General features: G+C 37.5%; 1 protein-coding gene across 1 annotated transcript in view; it reads left to right on the top strand.

The window, feature by feature from the left end:
* The window catches only part of LOC308515449 (arf-GAP domain and FG repeat-containing protein 1-like), a gene marked incomplete at both ends in the record, with an annotated part of 42,305 nt that extends 28,043 nt beyond the window's left edge, over positions 1–14,262 (top strand). The window contains 1 exon segment of the mRNA XM_081086029.1: positions 13,992–14,262. Within this exon segment, the coding sequence (XP_080942155.1) occupies positions 13,992–14,262 (271 nt within the window).
* Positions 14,263–25,925: the final 11,663 nt, after the last annotated feature.

The raw sequence follows: 25,925 nt of genomic DNA on the forward strand, positions 1-25,925 counted from the left end.
AAACAAACAAACAAACAAAAAACCTCCTCTGATTTCAAGGCTACCCTACCCAGATATTAAACTATCTGTTAAACCACATCCTGGAGGAGGTTTAAAGTCTCCCCCACATTCCTCACTTTGGGGTATGCTAACTCTTGGTTAATTTTTGTTTGTCATGTCTCCCACATCTTCCCCTTGATGTTAGCCATCTATCCTGGCTCAGGCTCATGTCTATCTAGTTACTCTTAACACATGAGATGATACTATAGTATTGTCAAAAGGATACTGCATAGGAAATCAAGGAGTTTGTTTTACTTTCTTAATATCTATTAAGATATTAAATTTTAAGGAATTAATTTAATATGTCTTACCTATAATTTCACCTCATACATGATAATTGAACTAGATACTAAGTATTTACATTTAAATCTCCAAAAATAATCTCAAGATTCTCCAAAGGAGACAAGTGGAGGAAATAGTGTTATTGGAGTTCAGGTTAGAGTCACTACATGGAAGATAGAAACATGATGAACCTATCTAGCAGCATATGAAATATGGTGGCAGCATAACTCCTTCAAACACAGAGGGTGAGACACACTCTGGCTTCTCTCATCTTCTTGCTCTCTGATCTCCCCCAGTGTCACCCCTTAGCTGAACTCAGCCAGAATGTAACTTACATGTGAGCCTAGTAACCACACTTCACAGCTCTGTAATACAGAGCAGGGCCAGAGAGAGGTGAAGGACACATTTGGGCACGTAGGTCCAGGGCCAAACACAAAGAAATATCAGATATGAACTTAACATCCGGGTATTCAAAGAGGAATGGACTCAGGAAGCACATATGAATTACATTTTTGAAAGAATCAAAAGCGTAAAACAGAGCTTGTGGAATAAAAAAAAAAAAATCACAAGAATGTAGAGGAAAACAGGCAAAATTATAAAGTCATAGATCTTTATCTTCCCTTCTTAGGATACTTTTCTTTATCCTCTCTGGACCTTTCTCCCACTTTCTTTCATTCATGGATTCACTCAACAAATATTGAGTACCTAGAATCTTCCAGGAACTAAATATATGAGCTCATATGCACCCTTATCATTCCATTCACTTGTACACTATGTTTCTTTTTCTTAGAACAATTTTTTCCCAAACATTCTTGCAAATTCTTATCCTTCAAGACCTAGTGAACTGTCTCTGCGCTAGAAGGTTTATAAAGCACCTCTGAACTCAGTTAAAAACTTTCTTCCTCTTCATTTAAGATATTAATTTTGTATATATTTTAGCACTTGCATTGCAATTATTGGTCCCATCTTTCTTCTCCAACTGAGCTATGAATATTTTCAGGGGAAAAACTATGAAGACAACTTCTTGACATTTGTGAGGATTTGTTTTATAAAAGCTTATTAGAGACTAGAGGCCCAGTGCATGAAATTCATGCGCAGGAGGGGGGGGGTCCCCTCAGCCCAGCCTGAACGCTCTCCAATCCGGGATCCCTCTCACAATCCTGGAGCTCTGGCTCCTAATCGCTCATGTGCCTGCCTGCCTGGTTGCCCCTAACTGCCCCCCCCCCGCCAGCCTGATCAGCCCTAACTGACCCCCTGACAGCCTGGTTGCCCCAAACTGCCCCCTCCTGCCGGCCTGGCCTCCCTCAACTGCCCCCCATGCTGGCCTGGTTGCCCCCAACTGTGCCCCCCTGCCAGTCTGGTCACCCCTGATGCCTCCTCCCCCACTGGCCTGGTCGCCCCACGCAGCCTGCTGTTTAGTTATTTGGTCATTCCTCACTAACCCCCCTGCCGACCTGGTCACGCCATGCGACTGCTTGTTCAGTTGTTTGGTTGTCCCTCACTAATCCCCCTGCTGGCCTGGTCATAGGCAGCCATCTTGTGAGGGTGTGAGGGTTAATTTGCATATTACCTCTTTATTATATAAGATTGGTATACAAAGTGTAGGTATTTTTTTCTAATTTTTGGATAATAAAATATGATAAATATATGGTCCCCAAATGTATGCACAGACTTTGAATGACTATTAAGGCAGTATTTATTAAAATACATTTAATTTGCAAAATTGAGATATCAGCTATTAAAGTGTGTATACATTTTGGGGGGAGAGTCTGTAGTTCTGTCCCTGCCAATTCCCCCTAAATTGCTCAACTATAAAAACTTTCTATGTTTTTTGGAGCACTTACACAAGCTTCCAAATAACAACTCAAAGTACAAATTTTAGATTTTGGAATATTGTAATATATTGGACTTAATTTTTCCTTCAAGTTTCTCTGCAGTTCCAAGGGTACTTACTTATTAGTGGTGAAAAACTGTGGTTTCTTATATATAGTCATTTTTCGTTCTTTATTCTGTTTACTTAAACCATAAGAATTGGCAGGCAACTCAACACCAAGTGCATGAGTATTTTTGTTTTAACTTATTGAAGTGGTATTGATTAATAAAATTATATGTTTCAAGTGTACAATTCTATAATATGACATTTGCATATTCCATTGTATGTTTACCACTCAAATAAAATCTCCTTTCATCCCCACATATTTGACCCCTTTTACCATTTACTATTTTGCCCCATACCACCTTCCTTCTGGTGACCACAATACTGTTATTTGTGTCTATAAGCTTTTATTTGTACATTTGTTGGATTCAGTATTATATTCCAACAAGAGGCCTGGTGCATGCGGGGGGGGTGGGTATCCCTCAGCCTGGCCTGCAGTCTCTCCAATCTGGAACCTCTTGGGGGATGTCCAACTGCCTCTTGCAATCCGGGACCGCTGGTTCCTAAGAGCTTGCCTGCCTGCCTGATAAACCCTAACCCCTCTGTCTGCCTACCTGGTTGTTCCTAACTGCTCCCCTGCTGGCCTGATTGCCCCTAACCACCTCTGCCTTGGCCCGTACCCGGGACGCAGGATTCCCTCCTCTGGCCGGTTGCAGATACCCGGGTCCCAGGCTTCACTCCCTCTGGCTGACCACAGGCACCTAACACCCAGGCTGGCTTCACTCAGGATGGCCGCAGCCACAGGGGACCATGGGTGGGCGGTTTCGCCCGGGCCGCAGCTAGAGGTGCTTGGGACCATGGGGTGGGTGGCTTGTCCCTCTCCAGGGCTGCAGGCACACTACTGGTGCCCAGAACTGTGGGGACTGTGGGGCATGAGGATTGTCCCTCTCCCAGGCTGCAGGTGCAGGTGCAGGTGCAGCTGCTGGCTCCTGGGGTCATGGGGCGGGTGACTTATCTCTCTCCCAGGTCACAGCTTGACAGGTCCCCCTTTCTCTCTCCCCAGTGTTGAGTATCTGAGCAGTTACGGTGTGATGGCATGAGGGCATGATGAGGTGAGGACATGACAACCATTTCCATATTAGCTCTTTATTATATAATATGTGAGTGAAATCATATGATTCTTGACTTTTTCCATCTTACTTTTATCCTGCTTAGCATATTCTCCAGATCCATCCATGCTGTCACAAATGTCATTTTATATATTTACCACATCTTCTTTATCCAATCACATATTGAAGGACATTATGCTTGTTTCCATATCTTGGCCACCATGAATAATGCCGCTGTGAACATAGGGGTACATTATCTTTACAAATAAAAGTTTTCAAATTGTACAAGTAGATATCCAGGAGATTGGTTTCTGGGTCTTATGATAACTTTATTCCTATTTTGTTTGTTTGTTTGTTTGTTTATTGCTTAAAGTGTTACAAAGGGTATTACATATGTGTCCATTTTTCCCCTCCTCCCTAGACAGTCCCCTAGCCACCCCTATCCCCCAGTGTCTTATGTCTATTGGTTATGCTTATATGCATGCATACAAGTCCTTCCGTTGATATCTTACCCCCATACCTCCTGCCCCCCAACCTTCCCCGGCCTTCCCGCTGCAGTTTGACAATCTGTTTGAGGAAGCTCTGCCTCTGAATCTATTATTGTTCAAAAGTTTATAATGGTCTCTATTATCCATGAATGAGTGAGATCATGTGGTATTTTTCCTTCATTGACTGGCTTATTTCACTTAGCATAATGCTCTCCAGTTCCATCCATGACCTTGCAAATGGTAAGAGTTCCTTCCTTTTTACAGCAGCATAGTATTCCATCGTGTAGATGTACCACTGTTTTCTAATCCATTCATCTACTGATGGGCACTTAGGCTGTTTCCAAATCTTAGCTATGGTGAATTGTGCTGCTATTAACATAGGGGTGCATATAACCTTTCTGTTTGGTGTTTCTGGTTTCTTGGGATATATTCCTAGAAGTGGGATCAATGGGTCAAATGGGAGTTCCATTTGAAGTTTTTTGAGGAAACTCCATACTGTCTTCCATAGTGGCTGCACCAGTCTGCATTCCCACCAGCAGTGCAAAAGTGTTCCTTTTTCTCCACATCCTCTCCAGCACTTGTCATTTGTTGATTTGTTGATGACAGCCAGTCTGACAGGTGTGAGATGGTACCTCATTGTTGTTTTGATTTGCATCTCTCGGATGATTAGTGACTTTGAGCATGTTTTCATATGTCTCTTGGCTTTCTGAATGTCCTCTTTTGAAAGGTGTCTATTTAGGTCCTTTGCCCATTTTTTGATTGGATTGTTTATCTTCCATTTGTTAAGTTACATGAGTTCCCTATAAATTTTGGAGATTAGGCCCTTATCAGATATGACATTGGCAAATATGTTTTCCCACACAGTGCATTTTCTAGTTGTTTTGTTGATGGTTTCTCTTGCTGTGAAGAAGCTTTTTATTTTGATGAAGTCCCATTTGCTCATTTTCTCTTTAGTTTCAAGTGCCCTAGGAGCTGTATCAGTGAAGAAATTGCTTCGGCATATGTCTGAGATTTTGTTGCCTTTGGATTCTTCTAGAATTTTTATGGTTTCCTGTCGTACATTTAAGTCCTTTATCCATTTTGAGTTTATTTTTGTGTATGGTGTAAGTTGGTGGTCTAGTTTCATTTTCTTGCATATATCCATCCAATTTTCCCAACACCATTTATTGAAGAGGCTATCTTGGCTCCATTGTATGTTCTTGCCTCCTTTGTCAAATATTAATTGAGCATATTGGTTCGGGCCGATTTCTGGGCTCTCTATTCTATTCCATTGATCTGTATGCCTCTTCTTGTGCCAGTACCAGGCAGTTTTGAGAACAGTGGCTTTTTAATACAACTTGATATCTGGTATTGAGATCCCACCTACTTTGTTCTTTTTCAGGATTGCTGCAGCTATTCAGGGTCATTTTTTATTCCAGATGAATTTTTGGAGAGTTTGTTCTATATGTGTGAAGTATGACGTTGGTATTTTAATGGGAAGAGCGTTGAATTTATAGATTGCTTTGGGTAGTATGGACATTTTAATGATGTTGATTCTACCAATCCAAGAACATGGTATGTTCTTCCATGTGTTTATGTCTTCCTCTATATCTTTTTTCAACGTCCTGTAGTTTTCTGAGTAGAGGTCTTTTACCTCTTTAGTTAAGTTTATTCCTAGGTAGCTTAATTTTTTTGGTGCGATGGTAAACGGGATTGTTTTTATAATCTCTCTTTCTGAAAGTTCACTATTGGTGTATAGAAATGCCTCAGATTTCTTGGGGTTAATTTTGTATCCTGCTACATTGCCAAATTCATGTATTAAGTCTAGTAGCTTTTTGATGGAGTCTCTAGGGTTTTGTATGTATAATATCATGTCGTCTGCAAATAAGGACAGTTTTACTTCCTCTTTTCCAATTTGGATGCCTTTTATTTCTTCTTCTTGCCTAATTGCAATGGCTAACACTTCCAGTACTATGTTGAACAGGAGTGGTGAGAGTGGACATCTCTGTCTTGTTCCTGTTCTTAGGGGAAATGGTGTTAGTTTTTGTCCATTGAGTATGATGTTGACTGTGGGCCTGTCATATATGGCGATTATTCTGTTGAAGTATGATCCTTCTACTCCCGCCTTACTGAGAGTTTTTAATCAAAAATGGGTGTTGAATTTTGTCAAATGCTTTTTCTGCATCAATTGATATGACCATGTGGTTTTTTTCTTTCAATTTGCTTATGTGATGTATCACGTTTATTGATTTGCGGATATTGTACCATCCTTGCATCGTTGGGATAAATCCTACTTGGTCATGGTGTATGATCTTTCTGATGTACTGCTGGATCCGATTTGCTAAGATTCTGTTAAATATTTTGGCATCTATGTTCATGAGGGATATTGGCCTGTAATTCTCTTTCACTGTGTTGTCTTTACCTGGTTTTGGTATTAGGGTGATGCTAGTTTCATAGAATGAGCTTGGAAGTGTTCCTTCCTCTTGAATTTTTTGTAGTAGTCTGAGGAGGATAGGTTTTAGTTCTTCCTTGAATGTTTGGTAAAACTCCCCTGTGAAGCCATCTGGTCCTGGGCTTTTGTTTGCTGGAAGCTTTTTGATGACTGCTTCAATTTCTTCCATAGTTATTGGCCTGTTGAGATTTTTAGATTCTTCCTGATTGAGTTTTGGAATGTTGTATTTTTCTAGGAATTTGTCCATTTCCTCCAGGTTGTCTAGTTTGTTGGAGTAGAGCTGTCCATAGTATTTTTTAACAATCATTTGTATTTCTGTATGGTCTGCTGTTATTTCGCCTCTATCGTTTCTGATGTTGTTTATTTGGGTCCTCTCCCTTTGCTTCTTGATGAGTCTGGCTAGACGTTTGTCAATCTTGTTTATCCTTTCAAAGAACCAGTTCTTGGTTTCATTGATTTTCTGTATTGTTTCTTTTGTCTCTATGACATTTATTTCTGCTCTAATCTTTATTATCTCCTTCCTTCTACTCACTCTGGGGTTTTCTTGTTGCTCTCTTTCTAATTCTTTGAGTTGTAGAGTTAGATGATTTACTACCATTTTTTCTTGTTTTTTGAGATAGGCCTGTAGAGCTATAAACTTCCTTCTCAGGACTGCTTTCACTGTGTCCCATAGGTTTTGGATTGTTGTGTTTTCATTGTCATTAGTTTCCAGGGTGTTTTTAATTCCTTCTTTGATCTCATTGGTAACCCAATCAATATTTAATAGCATGCTATTCAGCTTCCAGGTGTTTGAGTGTTTTGGGTTGTTTTTATTGTAGTTTATTTCTAATATTTTGCCATCATGGGCTGAGAAGATGCTTTTTATGATTTCACTCTTCTTGAATTTGGCGATACTTTGCTTGTGACCCAACATATGGTCTATTTTTGAATATGTCTTGTGAGCACTGGAGTAGAATGTATATTCCCAGACTTTGGGGTGAAGTGTTCTGAAGATGTCTATTAAGTCCATCTGATCTAGTGAGTCATTTAGAATTGCTGTATCTTTGCTGATTGTTTGTCTAGAGTACTTATCCAGTGCTGCCAGGGGTGTATTAAAGTCCCCTACTATGATTGTATTGTTGTCGATCTCTCCTTTCATATTTTCCAGGATTTTTTTTTATGAATTTGGGTGCTCCTGCATTGGGTGCATGAATGTTTGCCAGGGTTATATCTTCTTGTTGTATTGATCCCTTTAGTATTATGTAGTGGCCTTCCTTATCTCTTGTTATGGCATTCACTTTGAGGTTTATTTTGTACGATATAGGTATTGCTTCCCCCGCTTTCTTTTCCTTTCCATTTGCCTGAAAGATATTTTTCCATCCTTTCACTTTCAGTCTGTGTGAGTCCCTTCTAATGAGGTGCGTTTCTTGTAGACAGCAGATGTATGGGACACGTTTTTTTATGCATTCAGCCACTCTATGTCTTTTGGTTGGAGCATTTAGTCCATTTACGTTTAAAGTTATTATTGAAAGGTACTTGTTTGTAGCCATTTCTTTTTTTGTGTAGCTGTTTTCTTTCTGAGCTTTTTATTTCTTCTTTTTATACCAGTCCCTTTAGCATTTCTTGCATTGCTGGCTTGGTGGAGATAAACTCCCTTAGCCTTTTTTTTGTCTGTGAAGCTTCTTATTTCCCCTTTAATTTTGAATGATAGCCTGGCTGGATAGAGTATTCTTGGATTCAGTCCTTTGCCTTGCATCACTTTGTAAATTTCCATCCATTCTTTTCTGGCCTGATGTGTTTCTGTTGAGAAATCATTTGATAATCTAATGGGAGATCCCTTGTATGTAACTTTCCGTCTCTCTCTTGAAGCCTGTAAGATTCTCTCTTTGTCCTGAACATTTGCCATGGTAATTATGATGTGTCTTGGTGTGGGTCTTTTCGGGTTCACCTTGTTTGGGACTCTCTGGGCTTGTGTGACTTTTTTCTTCCCCACCTCAGGGAAGTTTTCTGATATTATTTCTTCTAATAGGTTTTCTAATCCTTGTTCATCTTTCTGTTGTTCTGGCACCCCTGTTATTCGTGTGTTGTTTTGTTTCATGTTGTCCCAAAGCTCCCTTAGGCTCTCCTCCTGTCTTTTAATTTTTTCTCCAATTGCAGTACATTTTGGGTGTGTTTTGCTTCCTTGTCTTCTAATTTACTAATTCGGTCCTCCACTTCTCCTAGTCTACTGTTGACACTTTCAATGGTGTTTTTTTATATATATATATATATATATACATGTAAATATATATATATATATATATATATATATATATATATATATTTTATTGATTTTTTACAGAGAGGAAGGGTGAGAGACAGAAAGAAACATCGATGAGAGGAACATCGATCAGCTGCCTCCAGCACATCTCCCACTTGGGATGTGCCCGCAACCCAGGTACATGCCCTTGACCGGAATCGAACCTGGGACCCTTCAGTCCACAGGCCGACGCTCCATCCACTGAGCCATACTGGTTTCGGCTTCAATGGTGTTTTTTATTGCAGTTATATCACTCTTCATTTCTTCTTGGGTCTTACTTAAGTTGTTGATTTTTTTCATCTGATTCTTCTAGCTTCTTCCATATGTTATTGATTTTTTCATCTGTTTCTTCTTACTTCTTGCATAGGTAGTTGACTTTTTCATCTGTTTCTTCTTGCTTCTTGCAGAAGTTGTTGATTTTTCCCTCCATCATGTTTATGCACTCTAGGACCCTTATTCTGAATTCTTTTTCTGTCATGTTGCATGCCTCTGTATTACTTAGCTGCTTTTCTGGAGAGCCCTCCTTCTCTTTCCTTTGGGGGTTTCTTTGTCTACCCATGTTTGATCTCACTGACATATCTAGATGTTGAGTCGTTCAGTGGCTGCTCCCTGGGTGGCAGTGACTCCTTGGGCTGTGGTTGCTCTTCGGGCAGTTGCGGTAGCAGCTGCTCTTCAGTTGGAAGCAGCTCCTCTGGTGGGTGCTGTTCACAGCTGTGGTGGCTCTTCTGGCTGGTGGGATGGTTTCACGTACAGCTGCTGTTCCTCAGCAGAGGGTGTGGTGCTCAGGAGGCTGCTGATGGTTGGATCTGCTGCGTTGATTTAAAGGCACAAAATACAACACAACAAGGCACCACATACCAGGCACTACACACAAATATATTCATGATACTAATAACCCCAAATAAAGGTGACCACCAGAATTAAGAGAATTAGGGGACAATGAAGAAGGAAGAGAAAAAGATAAAATAGAAAAAAGAAAAGAAAAGTAGGGACCAAAAAAGGAGTGCAAACATGAAATTGGGGAAAAGGAGGGGGGAAAATAAAAGCGAGAAAAGAAAAGAAAAAAAAAGAGCAAAAAGAGAGAATGAAGTGGAAGAGGGGAAGAGACTTTTTATATGAGGAGAATACTCCTGTAGAACCGCCACTAATCCCAACAAATTCCAGCAACAGCTCCCTGGAGATGAATGCAACTAGAAACAACCAATAATATAATGATGAAAATAGAATGGAGAACACTAATCCCAAAATAAAATAAAGAGAAAATAAAATGGCACTTTAAAAAATGGTAAAATGGTAGCAGTAATAATACTGGTTAAAAATAAGAAGGTAGTAATTATAAGGGTAAAATCAGGTGATGGATAAAGAAAAAAAAAAGAAAAAAAGAAAAAAAAAGAAGGAAAAAAATTGGTTTCTTAGTTAAAAGGTGAAAAAAGAAAAAAAAATTTTCAGTAGTGAAGGTCCTTTGGTTCTTTTATTCTTCAGTCTGGCTCGCCTTAGTCCTGCCACGTATTCAGGAGAGTGTTGAGTTTTGAGTTTCCCTGTGATACACTGTTCCTCTGTGTTGTAAACCATAGTCCTTATTTTAAAGCAGGCCGTATTTGTTTCCCAGACTGCCTTATTTTGTGTTTAGCAAAGAGACAGTTTGTGGCTCAGCCTCTGGGTGGCAGTGTTCTGGGGTTGGCCTCTGTGGCTATAAGGCTTCTCTATCGCACTTAAAACTGATTTGGGGAGGTCAACTATCCAGAGCTGGTTCCTTAATAGTTACCCGCTCTGTGTTGTTGCTGGGATTGAAAATCCCTCTATAGGCCAGACCCTGTTAACTCCCAGGGACTGATCAGATTATTTTAATCCTTGATCTCATTCAGGGTGGAATCTGGGTGTGGCTGTGCTCCTTTCCTGGGGGCTGGGGTGAAGAGTCTCACTCTCCAGAGAGAATGGCTGTCCCAGTCCTGGGCTCAGGGGTGTCTCAGCGCTCAATTTGCTGCCACCTCTCCCGGCCCCCCTTCTCTCCTCAGTCTCTCCCCAGATTCCACTCCTCCGCACCCTCTCCCTCTCTTCAGCACAGGTGAGTGTCCGTATCCGAAATGTCCCATGAACAGATTCAGTGAAAACAACCAAACAAACAAACACCAGCCGCGGAAACGGGGAAGGCTTGGTTTCTGTAAGCTCTTCTCTTACAGGCACTGCATGGTCTGGTCAGCTCTTCAGGCTGCCCAGTTTAGGCTCAGTCCAAGGGACACGGCTGTCTGCCACGCGGTCTCCCTCCGACCCTCTGGGCTCAGAGGTCTGGCAAACTTTCCTGCCGAAATCCCTGTTTTTTTTTTTTTTTTTTTTTTTACCTTTCCAGGGGAGTTCTGTCCTTCCTGGCTACAAACCGTCTCACCAGCTGAGCAATTTCGCCAATTCGGGGTGGGTGTTATTAGTTTCAGCTGCTCACTCCATTTGTTCTGGGACACGACCTGGGACGCATCTGCCTACATCGCCGCCATCTTCCGTCTCCATGCCTTTATTCCTAAATTTTGAGGAACTGCCATACCATTTTCCATAGTGGTTATACCAGTTTACATTCCCACCAGCAGTCAAGAAGGTTTATTTTTTCTCCACAACTTCTCCAACACTTATTACTTGTCTTGTGGGTAACAGCCATTCTAACAGGTATGAGGTGATATCTCATAGTTTTCATTTGCATTTACCTAACTACTAGTTATGGGGAAAAAATTAAACATCTTTTCATATATTTATTGATCATTTGTATGTTTTTTTTTATTGTCTAAAGTTTTACATATGTCTCCTTTTTCCCCAATTATCCCCGCCCAACCATTCCCACCCCAGGCAAGCCCCCACCACCCAAGTATCTGTGTGCATTCGTTAAGCTAATATGCATGCATAGACATCCTTTGGTTGCACTTTAACCCCCCCCCACCCCCCCCCCCGCAACCTCCCCTCTATTTGTCTTGGGATCTATTTTTGTTCATCAAATCCCACATCCACGTATGAGTGAGATCGTGTGATATTTATATTTCTCTGACTGGCTTATTTTGCTTAGGATAATGCTCTGAAGTTCCATCCATGCTGTTGCAAATGGTAAAAGTTCCTTCTTTTTTATAGTGGCATAGTATTCCATTGTGTAGATGTACAACAGTTTTGTAATCCTCTCATCTGCTGATGGGCACTTACGCTGTTTCCAAATCTTAGCTATTATAAATTGTACTGCTAAGAACTGAGGGGTGCATATATCTTTTCTGATTGGTGTTTCTGGTTTCTTGGGATATTGTCCTAAAAGTGGGATTACTGGGTCAAATGGGAGTTCCATTTTTAACTTTTTGAGGAAACTCCATACTGTCTTCCATTGTGGCTGCGCAAGTCTGTATTCACACCAGCAGTACACGAGCGTTCCTTTTTCTCCACACCCTCGCCAGCACTTGCCATTTGTTGATTTGTTGATGACAGCCATTCTGACAAGGTGAGATGGTACCTCATTGTGGTTTTGATTTGCATCTCTCAGATGATTAGTTACTTTGAGCATGTTTTCATATGGCGCTTGGCCTTCTGTAAGTCCTCTTTTGAAAGTGTCTATTTAGGTCCTTTGCCCATTTTTTGATTGGCTCATTTATCTTCCTTTTGTTAAGTTATATGACTTCTCTATAAATTTTGAAGATTAAACCCTTATCTGAAATAGCATTGGCGAATATGTTCTCCCACGCAGTGGGCTTTCTTGTTGTTTTGTTGATGGTTTCTTTTGATGTGCAGAAGCTTTTTATTTTGATGTAGTCCCATTTGTTTATTTTCTCCTTAGTTTCCATTGCCCAAGGAGCTGTGTCAGTAAAGATATTGCTACGACATATGTCTACTATTTTGCTGCCTATGGAATCTTGTAGGATTTTTATGATTTCTGGTCTTACGTTTTAACCATTTAGAGTTTGTGTTTGTGTATAATGTAAGTTGGTGATCTAGTTTCATTTTTTGCATGTATCTGACCAAATTTCCCAGCACCATTTATTGAATAGACTGTCTTGACTCCATTGTATACTCTTACCTCCTTTGTCAAATATTAATTGAGCATAATGGCTTGGGTCGATTTCTGGGTTGTCTGTTCTGTTCCATTGGTCTATGTGTCTGTTCTTGTGCCAGTACCATTCAGTTTTGAGAACCATGTCTTGGTAATACAGCTTGATATGTGGTATTATGATCCCTCCAACTTTGTTCTTCTTTCTCAGAATTGCTGTGGCAATTTGGAGTCTTTTTTTATTTTAAATGAATTTTTGGAGATCAGGGGTGGGCAAACTTTTTGACTCGAGGGACACAATGGGTTCTTAAACTGGACCGGAGGGCCGGAACAAAAGCATGGATGGAGTGTTTGTGTGAACTAATATAAATTCAAAGTAAACATCATTACATAAAAGGGTATGGTCTTTTTTTTCAATAGTTTTATTCATTTCAAATGGGCCGGATCCAGCCCGCGGGCCGTAGTTTGCCCACGGCTGTCTAGATCTTTGAAATATGTCATTGGTATTTTAATGGGGATTGCATTGAATCTGTAGATTGCTTTGGGTAGTATGGACTATTTAATGATGCTGATTCTACCAATCCATGAACGTGGTATGTTCTTCCATTGTTTATGTCTTCCTTTATCGCTTTTTTTTAATGTTCTGCAGTTTTCCTAGTAAAGTCTTTTACCTCCTTAGTTAAGTTTATTCATAGGTATTTCAATTTTTTTGTTGCAATTGTAAATGGGATTTATTTTTTTAGTTTCTCTTTCTGTGAGTTCATTATTGGTGTATAAAATGGCCATAGATTTCTGGGTCTTAATTTTGTATCCTGGTACATTGCTGAATTCATGTATTAGGTCTAGTAGTTTTTTGATGTAGTCCTTTAGGTTTTATAAGTACAGTACCATGTTATCTTCAAATAAGGACTGTTTTACTTGTTCTTTTCCTATTTGGAAGCCTTTTATTTTTTTCCTCTTGTCTGATCACTATGGCTAGCACTTTGATTACTATATTGAAAAGGAGTGATTAAAGTGGGCATCCCTGTCTTGTTCCCATTCCAGGGGAAACAAGTTTAGTTTTTGCCCATGGAGTATGATGTTGGCTGTAGGTTTGTCATATAAGGCCTTTATTATGTTGAGTTATGATCCCTCTATTCCCACTTTTCTGAGAGTTTTTATCAAGAAATTGTGTTGCAGTCTGAGGATCTGCAGCCCCGCAAGCAGCCTCTCACAGTCTGAGGAGCAGCAGCCATGCAAGCAGTCTGTCTCCATCTGAGGAGCAGCACCCATGTGAGCAGCCTGCCCCTGTACGAGGAGCAGCAGTCCTGTGTGCAACCAGCCCTGGTCAGCGGAGGAGCAGCCATGCAGAGCCCACCCTCATCTGAGATGCAGCTGCCTTGTGAGCAGCCCGCCCCCATCCAAAGAGAAGCACCCCTGTTGGAAGCCCGTCCCTGTTGGAGGATCAGCAGCTGTGTGAGCTGCTCTCCCCCATCTGAGGAGCAACAGCCTTGCATGCAGAGCACCCTTGTCAGAGGAGCAGCAGCTGCATAAGCATTCTGCCCCCATCCAAGGGGAAACAACCCTCTACGCAGACTGTCTCCATCTGAAGAGCAGCAGCCCTATGAGCAATCTGCCCCCGTCCAAGGACCAGCAGCTTGTGAGTAGCCTGACCCTGTACAAGGAGCAGCAGTCGCACAGAGCCTGCCCCAACCAGCTAGAGGAGTCACCACTGCTGCAAGCAGTGCCCACCAAAGGAGCCGTTGACAACTGAGGAGCAGCTGCTGCTGCTACCACTAGAGGAGCAGATACCACACAACTCAACACCTAGATCATTTGGTGAGAGCAAAAATGGGAAGACAGAAAACACTCAAAACAAAAATAAGGATGAATCACCAGAAAAGCAGCTAAGAGAAACAGAAACATGCAATATGTCAGAAAAGAATTCAGAATAAGGATCATACAGTTCATAAACCAGATGGATGAAAAAAATCAACAACTTATGTAAGAATCAAGAAGAAATAAAGACTGTTATAGCTGCTATAAAAAACACTATGGAAAGTTTCAACAGAAGACTAGGAGAAGCGGACAACCGAATTAGCAAATTAGAAGACAGGGAAGCAAATACACCCAAAGTGAACTGCAATTGGAGAAAAAAAAATTAAAAGACAGCAGGAGAGCCTAAAGGAGTTTTGGCACAACAAAAAATGAAGCAACATATGAATAATAGGGGTGCCAGAAGGACAGGAAGTGAAACAAGAGTTAGAAAACCTATTTGAAAAAATAATGTCAGAAAACTTCCCTGAGGTGGGGAAGAAAAAAGTCACACAAGCATGGAGAGTCCCAAACAAGATGAACCTGAAAAGACCAACACCAAGACACTTCAAAATTAAGACAATAAATGTCTAGGACAAAGAGAGAATTTTAAAGGCTGCAAGAGAGAGAAAGAAAATTATATATATGGATCTCCCATTTGATTATCAAATAATTTCTGAACAGAAACACATCAGGCAAGAAAGGAATGGAAGGAAGTTTAGAAAGTGCTGCAAAGCAAGGGACTAAATCCAAGAATACTCTATCCAGCAAGGTTATCATTAAAATTTAAGGGGAAATAAGGAGCTTTACAGAAAAAAAAGGCTATTACAACCAAGCCAACAATGCAAGAAATGCTAATGGTACTGGTCTAAAAAGAACAAATAAAAAGGGAAGAAGGAACACAAGCACAAAAAATAAAAATGGCTACAAACACGTACCTATCAATAATTTTAAATGTAAATGGACTAAATGCTCCAATCAAAAGACATTGTGTGGCTAAATTCATAAGAAAGCAAGACCCATATATAAGCTGTCTAAAAGAGACCCACCTCAAACTAAGGGACTTGTACAGACTGAAAGCAGTGGGATGGAAAAATAACTTTCAGGCAAATGGTAATGAAAAACAAAAAGCTGGGGTAGCAATACTTATATCTGACAAAATAGATCTCAAAGTGAAGGCCATAAGCAGAGATAAGGAAGGACACTTCATAATACTAAAGGGATCAATACAACAAGAGGATATAAATCTGGTAAACATATATGCACCCAATGCAGGAGAAACCAAATATATATAAAAAAATTTTTGAAGATATCAAGGGAGAGATCAGCAATAATACAATCATAGTAGGGAACGTTAATACCCCACTGACATCACTGAATAAATCCTCTAGACAAAAAAAAAAAAAAAAACAGCAAAGAAACAGCTATCCTAAATGACTCACTAGATCAGATGGACTTAATTGACATCTTCAGAACATTTCACCCCAAAGCCAGGGAATATAAGTTCTCAACTGCACATGGGACATTTTCAAAGATAGACCACATATATTGGATCACAGGCAAAGTCTCTCCAAATTCAAGAAGATTGAAATCATATCAAGCATCTTCTCAGACCACAATGGCATAATATTAGAAAGAAACTATAATAAAAACAATCAAAAAAATTCAAACACTTGGAAGCTGAGTAGCCTGCTATTAATCAATGATTGGGTTACCAAAGAGATCAAAGAAGAAATTATAAACATCCTGGAAATGAATGACAAATCAAAATTGGCTTTGTTGGTCTTTTATATTTTTGGGGGGTATCTGTGTCATTTATATCTGCTCTGAATTTTATAATATTGTTCCTTCTGCTTACACTGGGCTTTTCCTGTTGCTCTCTTTCTAACTCTTTGAGTTGTAGGGTTAATTTATTACCATTTTTTTCTTGTTTTTTGAGGTAGGCCTGTAGAGCTATGAACTTCCCTTTCAAGACTGCTTTCACTGTGTCCAAGGTTTTGGATTGTTGTGTTTTCATTGTTGTTTGTTGCCATGATGCTTTTTATTTCTTCTTTGATCTCTTCGGTAACGCAATCATTGTTTAATAGCATGCTTTTTAGCCTCAAGGTGTTTGATTTTTTTTCATTGTTTTTATTGCAGTTGATTTCTAATTTTATGCCATTGTGATCTGAGAAGATGCTTGATATGATTTCAATCTTCTTGAATTTGGAGAGACTTTGCCTGTACCACAATATGTGGTATATCTTTGAAAATGACCCATGTGCACTTGAGAAGAATGTATATTCTGCAGCTTTGGGGTGAAATGTTCTGAAGATGTCAATTAATTCCATCTGATCTAGTGAGTTACTTAGTATTGATGTTTCTTTACTGATTTTTGTTTAGAGGATTTATCCAGTGGTGTCAGTGGGTATTAAATTCCACTACTATGACTGCATTGCTGTCAATCTCTCCCTTGATATCTTCCAGAATTTTTTTTATGTATTTGTGTGCTCCTGTATTGGGTGCTTATATATTTATCAGAGTTATATCTTCTTGTTGAATTCCTCGCTTTAGAATTATGAAGTGTCCTTCCTTATCTCTGCTTATGGCCTTCACTTTGAGGTCTATTTTGTCAGATATAAGTATTGTTACCCTACTTTTTTTTTCATTTTCATTCACCTGAAAAACTTTTTTCCATTCCTTTACCATCAGTCTGTGTGAGTCCTTTGTTCGGAGGTGGGTCTCCTGTAGACAGCAGGTATATGGGTCATGTTTTCCTATCCACTCAGCTACCCTATGTATTTTGATTGGGACATCTAATCCGTTTACATTTGAAGTTATTATTGATAGATACTTGTTTGTCACCATTTTTATTCTTTATGCCTATGTTCCTTCTTCTGTTCCTACTTCTTCTTTTTACAGCAGACCCTTTAGCACTTCTTGTATTGCTGGTTTGGTGGTAATAAACTCCCTTAGTCCTTTTTTGTCTGTGAAGCTCCTGATTTGTCCCTCAACTTTGATTGATAGCCTTGGTGGGTACAGTATTCTTGTATTCACACCCTTGGTTTGCATGACTTTGTATATTTCATTCCATTCCCTTCTGGGCTGATGTGTTTCTGTTGAGAAATAAGTTGATAGTCTGATGGGAGATTCCATGTAGGTAACTTTCTGTCTCTCTCTGGCAGCCTTTAAGATTCTTACTTTATTGGTGGTGTTTTCCAGTTTAATTATAGTGTGTCTTGGTGTCGGTCTGTTTGGATTCATCTTGTTTGGGACTCTGTAAGCTTCTTGGACTTGTGTGAGTTTTTTCTTCTTCTTAATATCAAGGAATTTTTCTGTCATTATTTCTTCAAACAGGTTTTCTATTCCTTGCTAAGTTTCCTCTCTTTCTGGCACCCCTATTATGCAGATGCTGTTTCATTTTGTGTTGTCTCAAAGTTCCCTGAGGCTCTCCTCCTGTTTTTTAAGTTTTTTTTTCCAGTTTCTGTTCTGTTTGGGTATTTTTTCCTACCTTGTCTTCTCACTCACTGATGCAGTCCTCTTCGTCTTTTAGTCTACTGTTCATGGTTTCTATTGTGTTCATTATTGTAGTGATGTCATTTTTCATTTCTTCTTGGTTCTTCTTCATTTCCTCTTGATTCTTACACATATTGTTGAATTTGTCTTCCATCATTTTTAGGGTTCTTATGACCATTGCTCTGAATTCTTTCTCTGACAAATTGCTTGCCTCCATTTTGTTTACTTACTTTTTTGGTAGTTCCTCCTTTTCTTTCATATGGGGGCTGTTACTTTGTCCCCCCATGTTTGTTCCTCTCAGGGTGTCTCGTTATGTAGCTCTCTCTCTCTATTGCATTTACTAAAGGCACAAAATACAACATTACAAGACACAACACACAGGGAACCAAACACAAATGTATTCACAATACTAATGACTCCAGATAAAAGTGACCTCCAGAGAAAAGAGAATTAGGGGATAGAAAAGAGTGCAAAAATGATATTGAGAAAAGGAAAAAATGTAAGAGAGAAAAGAAAGAGAAGAAAAAAGAATGGGGGAAATATATATGTATATGGGAAGAAAACTCCCGAAAACCAACAACTAATCCAAAAAATGCAAACAACAAACACCCAGAGAAGAATGCAAATAACAAAAAACAACTAATTCAAAAAAAAGCAAACAACAAACACCCAATTAACAAATACCAAATTAATCTGAAGCGGCAGAGCTTATTTCGCTCTCGAGGCGATCTCTGACCTTTCTGTCCATGGATTGCCTCACCAGCTGTGTTTAATTTGCCAATTCCGGATGGGTGTTATTCGATTCAGCTGTTCCTTCTATCGCTCTGTGAGAGCTGCAGGACCCAACCGCATATTCAGCCACCACCTTTTCTCCCCCTGGTCAAACTTTTTATGTGCTCTTTGCCAGGGAGGCTGGAGTCTTGGTGTCCGTGGGTTCTCAGCTGAGGCAACTGGTCCCTGGGCATTGTGGTTGTAGGGTCCCAGGAGGTATCTGCGGTTCCCTGGTGGTAGGTTAGGCTGGGCTTCCAATCACAGCCACAGAGCCAGGAGCTCTGGGAGAGATTTCAGCACTAGTAGAGGCTGCCCAGTCAGGGGAGCCTGGTCTGCCAGTCCCCAACGGTCACACTCTCTTGCAGTCTACAGTTCCATCAGCTGCCATCTTGGATCTCATTTGTATGTCTTCTTGAGAGAAGTGTCTGTTCAGGTGTTCTTCCTATTTTTAATTGGATTGTTGTTTTGTTGTTGAATTTATGAGTTCTTTACAAATTTTGGATATTAACCCTTTATCTTTGTTGTTAATTATGGATACTAATATTAGGAGATATTAAGGATCAAAAAACATTTTAATTTGCATATAAAAACATTTATCTTCATATAATGGCCATATATTTATGATAGGATTATGATATGAAATATTATTTTATGAGATACATTATTGCTTAACATATCCAACACACTATCTAGATATTCTATATTCCTTGAGTCATGTTACCCACAGTACAACATTATGAGGTAAGTATAGTTATTTTTTCAATATACAGATAAAGAAACTGAGGGTTGTATAAGAATTCACAGTTAATACGAAGATTCAACAAGTCAATAAAAAACTTAAAAGGCACAAGTAAGACTGAGAATTCCTTCTTCACTTGCAAGTATTGCAACTTTTTTTGGTTTGTTTTAAATAAAATAGATACTGGAGTGTCTAAAAATTGCAATGTTATAGTGCATTTAAATTGTCTGCCTACAGCAGTGGTTCTCAACCTTCCTAATGCCACTACCCTTTAATACAGTTCCTCATGTTGTGGTGACCCCCAACCATACAATTACTTTTGCTGCTACTTCATAACTATAATTTTGCTACTGTTATGAATCGTAATGTAAATATCTGATATGCAGGATGTCTTTTCATTGTTACAAATAGAACATAATTAAAGCATAGTGATTAATCACAAAAACAATATGTAATTATATATGTGTTTTCCGAAGGTCTTAGGCAACCCCTGTGAAAGGGTCGTTCCACCCCCAAAGCGGTCGCGACCCACAGGTTGAGAACCGCTGGCCTAGAGGCACAAATATACTTGAGCACATGGCTGGGATGCCATATTACCAGTACAATTTAGAATCTCTTGCTTTGAAGTATTAATACTAGAGCTTTATCACTGTAGCTGCGGCATCCTACATAGTATGAATATTTTTATAAAACACCCTGAAATACAAACCTCAGTGATCAATTCAGTACTTGCATTTCCCAAACTTTATTTTAATCAGGAGTTAATGATGTATTGCACTTCTAGTAAGCAAATGAATGTTTGAATTGCTGTAAGTTATTTTAATAATTGCTCAGCTAACCATTTAAATTATCAAAGATCTTTACTTGTGCAACATCATATAAATGCTAGAAATTAAAAATTAATCAACACAATTTCCATAACTAAAAGTTGACATCTAATGGGATATTTTTCAATAAGATGACAGCAATAATTATACTGAAAAATGTTCTTTCCTGTAGCTTGAACGATTATAGCAATTTCCACCAAGGGATTTCGCAGTCAGATTCTAGTTCTTGGCAACAGTGATTAATATAATGGTTATTAATGAAAAGTCATTTTGATACTTCTAGCAGTGTATAGGTGTCAATGCTTTGAAAGCAATGTAATTTGCATATTAATGTTAAAGATTGCGTTGGGCTGGCTGGCTACTAAGAAACCCAATTGATTTTTTTATTGTCTTCTATAATGTAAAAGGTCAATTAGATGTATGGAAACAATGGAACTTTTCACATCAGGATCTAACATTTCTCTGTGCTGACATCTCTTTAACTCTATACAAAGGTCATTAAATGTGCAAAGGTAATTGTGTTAAGCTAAGAAAGTGGCAGGGTCAGATGTCACAAGCCACAGAAAGGTGAAAATCTATTGCACATGGCAACCCTGGGAGCTGAGTTAGAGTGAGAACTGCCTTTCAGGTTGCCAACAGGAAACAGAGAATAAAGCCATCCTCAGTAGTTAATATTATCAGATTAATGAAAAGGACAGATGTTTCACTAGCTTTCCCTTAAATTCAGCACAGATAAGGTAGTCCTTCATCAGATTCCATAAAGGTAAATTGTGGATTAATAAATTGGTTATACAATATATATGTTTAGGGTAAGACCAAATAAATATATGTATACACATTGTGACAAAGTTTGTCACAATTGGTATATATTTAAATGCATTCAAATCCATTGACCCAGAGTTAGAAAAGTAAGAAATGATTCTTCCAATTTACTATTCCCTTTCCTAGAATTTTATCAAATATATTCTTCTTCCATCTCTTTAAACTGTACTCTTTGGAGGCACATAATATATGGATATGGTAAAACAACATTATGTTTGTAGCAAGGAAAGGATAACACTTGTGTTATAGAAGTTCTATAAATGAGAAGGAAGTGAATCTAGATAACACAATGGATATGAAAGAATGATTTCACCTAGAGCACAAATTAGGAGTCCATGAATTTAAACACAAATTAGTCCATGAAATATATTCTTAATTTTTTATTAAAACTATGTAATCTAAAGAGGTTTCAAATGAAGAAATTAAGACGTACAAATTGGTAGTTACAGAATAGTCATAAAGATATAAATTAAAGCATGAGGAATATCACCTATAATATTGTAATAACTATGTATAGTGTCAGGAGGGAGCTGGAATTATCAGGAGGACCACTGTGAAGTATATGATTATCTAGCCACTATGCTTTACATCTTAAATTTATACAGAATAATATTGAATGTAAACTGTATTTGAAAAAAATTCAAAATATTGACAGACTCATAGACAGAGAGCAGGCTGGCAGCTGTTGGTAGGTGGGGTGGGTATTGGGTAGAGGAGGTGGAAGGATGGGGCAAAATAGAAAACAAAAAAGAAAAACTCATGGACTTAGACAACAATGTGGTGATTGCCTGAGGGAGTGGGGTGGAGGAAATGTAGGAAGGTATAGGTGGTTAGTTATTATTAAAGTATTATTAAAGTATATTAAAGTATATTAAAAAATAATGCTATAAAAAAAGAGATTTCAAGTAGAATAACACTATTGGCAAAACCAATATTTAAGGCTTACATTTAAATTGTTGAATATTTCAAATATAAATAAAGTATTAAAAATTATTATATAACAGAGTTAAATGAAAAGTTCTTTATAGTTTTCATAAAATTAAGTCTCAATTGTTTTACTTCTTGAAACTAAAATATTCTTGTATTTTATTTTCTTGTACTTTCATGTTCTTTTGTTTTTTGTATGTTATTGATATAAATAAAAATTATATGTACGTATAAAATTTGAATTTTGTATATGTTCCTTAGTTAAAATTGCTGATAATGTAATTTATATGGGAAAATATCTATTTGCTTGAACTGGTTATCTTAACTTCTTCTTAAGGTTTCATATTGCAGTTGAGATCTACATCAAATTGAGTATAATCACTCTTTGATTTGACAATAAGTGCTGAGTTCTTAATGTAGTGAACAGACACTTTGAAGCTTACTTTCTTCTTCATATTCTCCACCTCTCTTTGGAATTGTATAACTGATTTCTACAGTAATATATGCATCATTAGCTGACATAAGGTTGGTGAAAAATACAAGCACAAATATGACTCTATCCTCTGTTCTTTTGGAAGAGATAAAAATAAAACTAAAAGATAATTGTGCTATGACTTTATCAAGTGATTTCTTATAGAGGACCAAGAGAAGCATGAAAATAACTAACTACATAAATATGTAAATAAATAAATACTTCATCTCAAGCATGAGGTGATAAAAATAATTTAATTCAATATAAAATTCATTTTAAATTTTATGATTATTTCTAATAAGATCAAGTGACACTAAAAATTCTATTTTCACTATTTATAATATGGAAATATCAATGCATCATAACAGTGATAAGATACGGTTATAAGTTAACTTGTAAAAGTTAACTCAACCCTAAGCAATAGTTTTAAAACAATTTCAAATGGATGTGCAGCATTTTAGAATGTCTAAGAAAATCTTTACAATTAAATTACTTAAAAAATTATTGACTATAGTCTCATAATTTAATCATCCTTTTTCAATCTTTCTTTTTTAAAATGTAAATGCCCCTCAAACACATATTATAAATATATAAAATTACATAAATATGTATAGACATACAATATATATAATAGAAAAATTCCTCTGAACAAGTATTTTCAAGCTTTCTTATATAAGAATTGCACATTAACTATGTGACATGCGTGTGCTGGAGATAACTGTAAGAATAATGACTAAAACTTGTGTAGCACTTGACAGTTTTCACAGATTATCAAATACTCTCATTTGACCTAAAGAATTTTTAAACCCCTGTTTTATAAAGGAGAAAATGGAGCATAAGTAATACAAATGAGAGCTGTTATATCTCCTTATGATCATGTCAGCCAATGAAGCAGGACATTTGTTCTTCTTTTTATAGTTTCAATTATTTATTAATGTTAAATTTATGAAAACCATTACCCTTGCCTTCAGCTATGTGTTTCTTGTATTGGCCTATGATAGCAGTTATCACACATTATTGTTTTTCTCATTTCTCTTTTTCTGTTGGAGCTGTATACTACATAAAGGCAGGGCCATGCTTTTCTGAGCATCTTATAGAGTGTCAGGCCCATCTTGGCATTTCTACTATCACTTGGTTCAATGTCTGTAATGTGGTTTTCATGTAAGTGTAAAAGCACTTTGTCTTATTAACATTTTTAAAGTATATTTTAATATATTTATCCTCAAGAGGAAAATAGAACCACTAAGGTGTTCTTCAAAGTTATCTGATACAATTTTAGTTGGTACTGTTTCTTTGTGATATGTTAGCTGCATCTTTCCTGATATCATCTTATGTCTTCTTTTTAAGTGATAAATATCTATTCTAATGTAAGGAATAGAGTGTTTTATTTTTGGAAAACTTGAGTAGTGTCATCTCACTGCTACTAATCTCATAATAAATTATTTGTAATTTTGGTAATACCCCCCACATTCATTTTAATACTTACATATTTTACAATAATTATACATTTTACTTTTTCCTCTCTATAATTTTTTTAAAAAATTTATCTTTGTACTTCTTCTTTCAATAAACAATTATAGGGTATCAACAATATACTAATTCTTTCAGGAATCTGAGATATAGCCATAACCAAACCTTACCCTCCTGGGGTTTACACTCTAGTGGCAATATCAAGTATGAGCCCACTTTTAGGAAAGTGTTGTAAATAGTCAAATTTAAAGACCAAGAAAGAGTCAGAAATTTTAAATAGCTGCTTCAGTAAAATTACAGAAATAACATATGTATAATTTGACTTGGCAGCATATCTGACAGTGTTCATAAATTCATTAATTATGATAGAAAACTAGTTATTTAAGCAAAATAAGGGACAATCCCTTATATTTTTCTCAATTGACAATGTCTGTAATACACAGTTGAGTTTTTTCCAATTTAAATACACGCAACACCTTACCACTTGCAAATTTTTATATATATAAAAAAAACCATCTGTAAAATACTGGCATTGGGACCCTGGACAGGTGAGTTAGTTGGTTGGAGTGTTGTCCCATACATCAAAAGGTTGTGGGTTCAATTCCCAGTCAGAGCACATACTTAGGTTGTAGGTTCAATCCCCAATGGGGGCACACATGGGAGACAACTGATAGTTGTTTCTCTATCACATTGATGTTTCTCTTACTCTCTCTCTATCTTCCTCTCTCTCTAAAATCAATAAAACATATCATTGGGTAAGGATAAATAAATAAATATTTAAAAATTTTAACAAAGTATTGTCAAAGTTGAGAATGTATTCCAAGAGTAAGTAGGTGATGATTCAGAACATATAGATCATTGTGGTTTAAAATTTCAAAACATTCTACATAGTAACATAGCAATTATATGCAGATCCTTATTTCATTTACTTTATCAAATCCATATTTCATCTAATAGTTCCAACATCTTCAGAGAAGGGAAACTTGTATACAAATTATCCTGCCCAAGAAAGGTGGATGGTAGTGAAAAGTGCACAAGAATGAACACAGCAGTTTTTCCTCCCTTGTATGTTGTCATTATAAAAGAACTGGGGTAAAACTGCATGAATGATAAATGGAAGGTGCTTAAATTGGGTTGGTTCTTTTATGAACATTATACATTGACATTGGCAGTTTTGACAATGACATCTATCATTTCTAGAAATCCGTTCCAACATCCTAGACTGTTTTTTCTAATGTGAGCAAATAAACAGGGTTTGTAAATATAATAATCAAAGATTGATCTTCTGTGTCACTGTACTGATTAACAATTTCTTATTTACTATAGCTTTTTTACTCCCTTGATTATCTGAGAATCAGAATTTACTGAGGCACACCTGTAGATAGCATATGAGAGTGCTTTAATCTTCACTCATAGGCTTCAAAAGGATCAATATTAGAATTCTAAGTTTGATAATCAAAATGAAATAAAACCCTTTAGGAACACATTGGATACTTTTAACATGTATTTTATTATTTCCATATTGCATCAATAGAAACAGCTGGTTGAAGATGAAGATAGACTAACTCTTTTAATTTTTACACTTTTTAACCTGTGGATAACCTAGACACAATTTTCAGGTTTAAAAAAATATTTCCACCTCAAATACATTTTTATGAGTAGAATTATATATAGGTTGAAAAGCAGGTTTTCCTCCACCAAAACTTTAAATGCAATGTTATTTACAGTCATAAAAATTTTCCCCAGAAAGGGTATTATCAATGATATAACAGTAAGTTAAAAGACCAAAGTAATATATATGTACATGTGAGCATTAGAATATCCTGAATTATCTGCTATTTTCAAACTCAGTTTTCTTTAAAATGCTGTGGTAATGATGGCTCCTTGTCAGAGCTAGTTAGGTTGTCTCATTGACATAAGCTTCATATTACAATGAGAAGTAAATTCACAAGTCAGGGATGTAGTATGTATTCACAAGTTCCTATTTCACCTGGGTTTCATACATGTAAACTGGTTCATACCAGATATTCAGTCCAATTTTGTAATTTCTGGATTAATCAGTTGACCTCTTCCAAGATTAAATTCTCCCACTTGCAGGG

This window comes from Myotis nattereri, assembly GCF_964212035.1.
Source record: "Myotis nattereri genome assembly, chromosome: 3".
NCBI classification, from domain to species: Eukaryota; Metazoa; Chordata; class Mammalia; order Chiroptera; family Vespertilionidae; genus Myotis; species Myotis nattereri.